Source organism: Echinops telfairi, unplaced genomic scaffold (genome assembly GCF_000313985.2).
Source record: "Echinops telfairi isolate 266 unplaced genomic scaffold, ASM31398v2 ScPeMD7_10;HRSCAF=50, whole genome shotgun sequence".
NCBI classification, from domain to species: domain Eukaryota; kingdom Metazoa; phylum Chordata; class Mammalia; order Afrosoricida; family Tenrecidae; genus Echinops; species Echinops telfairi.
The window spans coordinates 6,172,795-6,179,172 of record NW_022103907.1 but is presented as its reverse complement, the minus strand read 5'-3'; the positions used below and the strand labels follow the sequence as shown (position 1 = coordinate 6,179,172).

The following is a 6,378-nucleotide window of genomic DNA, read 5'->3' as shown; positions in this document are numbered from 1 at the left end:
TGTCTTCAGCGGTTGTGTCGGGAAGGTGAGCATCATAGAATGCCAATTTACTAGAAGAAAGTATTCTTGCATTGAGGGAGTACTTGAGTGGAGGCCCAATGTCCTTCTGCAGCAGGGTTTCATAGTAAGGCTGAGTGCAGCAAATTAAGGAAGCCCGCAGTTTCAAAAATACAAAAACAAAAACAAACCAGAACAGCCAGCCAGCCAGCCAGCCAGCCAGCCAGACCTCATGGAGACCAGAGCCCACTCAAGGACTGGGAAGATGCAGGGTCTCTGTAGGACTTTCGGCAGCCCATGGTCATGGTGCTCCGCCCAACGCCTTTGCAGTGAGCACTGTCCCCGACCCCAGCCCAAGATGAGCATGAGAGAAAGTGTCTCTCTGGCGGCTTCTCTTTCTTCTGTGGATACGTTGGTGCCACGTCGGTGCCAGTCACTCGTTGCTTAACATGCAAATTCCTTGAAAGACACTCTGGATTCATCTCATTTAATTCCTGTGAGGGAAGCTCCTTGGCCAGGCCACCTTTTCGGCAGCTAGCTGATCACCGGTCGGTTTTTCCTGGGTCAAGTGCCTAGCTCTCGCCAACTTTCTGTGGTCAGAGCGTGGAGTCACCCCAACAGCTTCTGACGGATTAGTCCTCTGCTCAATGAAAGTGCTGTCAGGCTGTTCGACCGACAACCTGCTTGTCCCAAGTCCCCTGAAGAAAAAATAATTATGCTAGAGTTCCTGCAAGGCAGGAGATCTAAGGAAAGCAGTAGACTTGAAGGGGACTGGCAAGCCCGCAGCCCAGGTGCATGCCTTCCTTGTGGCCGAACAGGTAAGGCAGAAAACACACAACACCTCTTAAAGCCTCTACCCACTCTCCACTGGTCAAAGTCAGGCCCACGGCCAAGCTCAAGTCCCTGTGCAAGCTCCGCTCTAGGGCCACCATCACCACAGGGAAGTCGTGGCAAGAAGAGATGGAAGAAGACTTATGAACAGGTGATACAATTTGCCACTTCTGTGATTTGTTCTGGAATGAGTACAATGTTAGAAGAAAAAAGAAATATTACATAGGAACAATAAACACTGATCATAACAATGTATGTATCTCTCTCTCTATAAGAGCAATTGAAAGCACACCTAAGTCATCCTTCATTGTCAAGAACCCTCTCCTCACTCCCGGCCATTGAGTCAATTCCAAATCAACAGTGACCCTAAGGGGAGGGTGGAACTGCCCCTGTGGGTTTCCCAGACTGGAACTCTGCAGGGGAATAGAAAGCCTCGTCTGTCTCCCAACAAGCGGCTAGTGGTTTTGAACGACCAGCAATGTGGTTAGCAACCCCATGAGTAACCACTGAGCCATCAGGGCTCAAAATATCTAGAGAGGTTCAACTGTCTTTGAAAAATCAGCATCAAGGTAGCATCTAACCCAACTAGAGCTGGTGGGTGTATTTTTCAGTGTTGAGGACAGGAATAAGACACATAAAAGCAACAAAGTTTGTTGCTGGAGTCTAAACACATACCCCACTGAAGTAAAGCAGATGCCTGCTGCAGCCGGCTACTTGGTGGAATGCGAGCTGCAAGCGTGGGAGGGGACGCTCTGGTTTCTGCTGGACCCAAGGCAGACAGGCCCTTGCAATCATGAGATGCACCTGTAGTCATTAAGTGGCGCCCATAAAAGGCAAGAGCAGAACTTGCGGGTGTGTGTGGCTGCAGGCCTCATTAGGAAGAGCACTCAATCCCACCCAAGGAGCCCTGGGCGACCAAATACCACCCCACCCACCCTCCCCCCAGGACATGCTCTAAAGAGGCGTTTATTATTTTTATCAAAGCTCTTAAATCTGTTTCTAGGATACAGGATTTTTTAAAATAACAATAATGGGGCGGGGTGCATTTGAAATGTTCTCATTTAATTTTTTTTTTTAAGCTAAAAACTTCAAAGAGCCAACTTGTGAAATGCAATGAGGGTTAAGGAGGGATATCTGCTTTGTGGCTAGTGTAAGAAGTTCAAAAACGGACTGTTTAAATCACACATATATGCATGGTGAATGAGTGTAGACGGTACGAACCATGTGTTTACTTATTCACACCTTCATTCATTTATTTCGTGTTTTTAAATTCTATCAAAGGAATTAGTGAGATATAATCACATTGCAATTACTGCGTAGAGAAGAAAAGGGTTCCTCCCACTTCATGATATATTAATTATTATGTCCCTTGTATGGGAACAGAGGAGCCCTGGTGGCATAGTGGGTTATGGGTTGAGCTGCTAACCTTAATATCAGTAGTTCAAATCCACCAGGTGCTCCACAGGAGACAAACGAGGCTTCCTGTTCCCATGAAGAGCCACAGTCTCAGAAACACAGGGGCAGTTCTTCCCTGTCTAGAGTTGGAATCAACTCAATGGCAGTGAGTTTGATTGTTTGGGGCTTTGTATGGAAACAAGGAAAACAATGCAGCTGATTTCGGTTGAGGTACATTTCTATCCCTCTAGGAATACTACTTAGTAAATACTGAAAAGGAAAAAAATCAGAGAGGAAAACAAAAATTATTTTTTAGAGAAATGTTAGATTAAAAAAAAATAAAAGAGTCCTAACCTTAAAGTAGGGACAGACACATTTGATTTACTACTAAGATTAAAGCAGCCCCCTACCCACTCCGACCCCGGTTAATGTGGTAAAATATATACCACATCAAAATAATCTTTTTCATGAGAGGATGCAAATCTACTTCAATCTCTCAGGGGCAGCATTTTGTAGTCTTTTTTATTCAAATGAAAACCATCACTTCATTTCTAATGATTTATTCCCTAGGAACTATTTTGACTTCCACACACAAGTGAACGCAAGAAAAGCCCTGTTTCTACCCAAGAAACTCAAAGGCTGAGCACACCCCACCTCTTCTTTCTCAAATGTAGCCTTTCCCTTGTCACAGTGAAACTCTAAGTTCATTTATCTCATTTTTCCTTAGAAAAAGCACCATTGGGCCCTAGAACATCCCAGAACTGATAGGTTAACCTCTGGGCTGCTAACCACAAGGTCGGTAGTTCAAAACCCACTGGCTGCTCCATGGGTTAAAGAAGAGGCGGTCTGCTCCAATAAAGATTTACAGTCTGGGAAACTGCACAGAGCAGTTCTACTGTCTTCTAAGCCCTTTCTACTATGCACACAACCTTTCAGTTTAATCATCCCAGTGCTGTTCTCACTCAATTTTACAATCTCAGGACCCTTAATGGTCCTGTTGCTATGGGTCAGAACAAACTCCATGATACCTAATGGCAGCAATGGTCCTGCCCAAACCCCTATTTGAAAAGTTTCCAGGTAACCCTCCAGCTCTCTTTGGAGCTCTGGCCTTGGCAAAAATGGCCCCATCTCTTCTTCTGTCCTTCCTGAATGCCTGAATCCATGTCAGGACCCGAGCCTTCCCTGGGCAAGAGGCCAGCTGTCCAGGACCTGAGCAGAGAACTCCATCCTTACGACAATGCGCCGACCTGGTCACTGCACTAGCTCTCTAGTCTGAAGAAAGCTCACGGAAAAGGCGGAGTGGAAAACTGTCGAGTGGGACAGCGGAGATCTTCACACTCTTCTGAAACATAATTTCATCTCCAGGAAGACAAAGAGCTTTAACATAAATGAGAATGTATGGAGCTCTGGAGGGTTAAGTATTGGACCATTAACTGCAGGGTCAAACTCATACACCTGCAAAAAGCTCTATTCTCCTCGGATTCCAACTTGCAAGTGCTTCAACACTATACAACCTATTTAAAGAAACAATAAATGGTTCTTCCTGATTAAACGTGGGCTAAGAAACCTATTACGCATGCAAAGGTTATTTGAGGAGTCTTTTGGTGCATGGGGTGAAAGCACTTGGCTGCTAACTGAAAGGTCAGCGTTTTGAATCCATCAGCCACTTTGCAAGCTGGTCTGCCGTGGGAAAGAGTAAACCAGAACAAAGCCAAACTCCTTCCATCGAGTCACTTCACACACACACACCCTTCCCCCTCGTTTCTGAGATTGTCATTCCTTACGAGAGAAGGAAGCCTCATCTTCTCCCGCGGGGCGGCTGGTGGGTTCACACTGCGGACTTGGCCATCAGGACTCCCCCCAGTAGAGCACAGCCTTGGCTCCTGGCTCGAGCCTGCCCTCTAGTCAGAAGGGACTCCTTAGCCACACGTTTTGAAGGGAACGTCAGCTGGACAGAAACAGCACGTGTGTGTCTATTTGGGGAGACTGATCTAGGATTTCTCTCCTCTTTGCGACCCAAGGGCTACTTTCCCTCACCTTCTCTGTCAGTCGCACCAAACATTATCTCTAGGGTACCGCCTCAGGCAAACTCAGTAGAATCTTCTCGAAAGATGTCCAAACTTTCCATGAGGGGGCTTCAAAAAATTTGTAAAAAAAAAAAAAAATCCCAATTATCTTTTCATTTCCCATGATCTCTTTGTAGCCCTGCCATCTTAGACCCTATGGGTGTCACCTGGTGGGCTGTGAAGGGTGACCTAGTGCCCAAGGCTCAGTGCAGAAACAGAGAGGTGGAGGTGGGCCCACAAAACCAAATCCCAGCAGATACAGACTTTCAGAGTGCCAAACACAGTGGGCCAAAGCCTGTCTGCCCCTCATTCTTTCCCTGGTGGTGACATTCCCACCTATGACTGATGGCACAAGCAGGTAGGCGGGTGCGGACGGAGCAGGAAGCGGCTGGACCTACAGCGCTCCAGCTCCCGCCGGCCTCAGAAAGGTCTGCTGCTTCACTCCCTCAGCTCCCTCCAGATGCTGCCAGCAGACACTCTGTAATATCTAAACCACAAATCATCACATTCCCCGCCCTTTGAGCCGGACCGTCCTTGAGCTTCCTGCAGAGTGAGATATTAACCACGCTGGCCACTGATACAATAGCTCTTTACAAATTCTGGGTAAAATCTGCCACACCATCTGCTTGATATGCTGAAAAGTGGGTGGACCTGGTAGCCTAAAAATATTCATCGTAGGTGAACCTTCTCAGAGTTATACAGGGCATTTCAGACATTTCACTAGCCACCAAAAAAAAACGGATCCTGGCTAGCTTATTATTAAAGAAAATATTTTATCAACTTACAATCGGGAGACGTAGCACTGTATCTAAAATTAGAGGTGTCTTGGAAATGCAGCCAGCTTGCAAAGACAGAATTGAGGCCAGGTCGCTTCAGGTGCCTTTCCAACATCCAGAAAAATAAAAGGAAACCATGCTAACGCTCTGTATCTGGTAGTTTTAGCAAGCAATGTCTATTTTTTTAAATGACTTGAATTTTATCTACTGTGACACATTAAAATCACCTAGACTGATCTAGGTGTGATGGCACCAGGACTTCGGAAGACGGCCAAACGAACGGGGTCATACTCACCCTGAAAAGGTACAGCGACTCGATCCTGCCCGTATCTTAAAGGGAACACGCCTTCTGTGGCCTGTTCTCCCGAGATCACCTTCTGAGCCGCGAAGTACTTGGGCTTGATCACATACTCCTGGGTCTGGCCATGATGAATCATCACGTTCTGGGAGGACAGGGGGGTCATTCTGAGGAGACACAAAGGGTGGAGAGGGCCGTCGGTAACGCACTCCTAAAAGTCATCACCCCAGGTGGAAAGGCCCCGGAATTAGGCAACTTCGAAGGAGCATGACTTCTGTGCAAACCTCATTCGTTCCTCCAATTACTGAGGCAAGCCATTAGTGGCGTGTAAGGAGTGAATGGGGTAGGCTTGTGAAGCTCCAACAGAGAGACACCGTCCGTCTCATGGGGGAACACACAGATGAATCGGCCAGCCTCAGAGCGCCACCACCACAAGTCTTCACACCAAACACAGTGTGGAGTCTAAGACAATGACCTATCACCATGAGCAGGCAGGCAGCGATAGATACAAGTGGTTTTATATATACTGATAAACAGACAGATGGTATTGGAAACGGGAAGGGCAGAAAATGGAGACAAGAGTATTATTATTATTAAAGAAAATATTTTATCAACATACAATCGGGAGACATAGCACTATATCTAAAATTAGAGGTGCCTTAGAAATGCAGCCATCTGGCAAAGCCAGAATTGAAGCCAGGTTGCTTCAGGTGGAAAGGGAACAGTGCAAGAAAGGCCTGGCTCAATCAGTTCAGAAGAGCCAAGTGTTCTTCACTTAGAGCGTGCAGTCAAGGGAGGCCTTGCCGAGTTGCCCCATCTTAACTGAGAAGTGGTTCAACCTTGCTTAGCCCTCGTCTTTAAGTTTCTGCCACACACAGCTGGGGGGCGGGGAAGTGCTTGTAAAAAATGTTGAACACACGAACACTGAAAGAGAAAGGGAAGAAGGCAAAAGAAAAGAACAGAGGGCTGAGGGGGGAGGGGGGGTTTGGTGAGTGGGAGAGGGAGGGGAAAAAGG

The 6,378-nt window shown here is 46.8% G+C and overlaps 1 protein-coding gene across 1 annotated transcript in view; it reads right to left on the bottom strand.

The window, feature by feature from the left end:
* The window catches only part of LTBP1 (latent transforming growth factor beta binding protein 1), a 476,077-nt gene that overhangs the window by 316,623 nt on the left and 153,076 nt on the right, over positions 1-6,378 (bottom strand). The window contains exon 3 of the mRNA XM_045287025.1: positions 5,361-5,530. Within this exon, the coding sequence (XP_045142960.1) occupies positions 5,361-5,530 (170 nt within the window). The remainder of the gene's footprint in view (positions 1-5,360; positions 5,531-6,378) is intronic.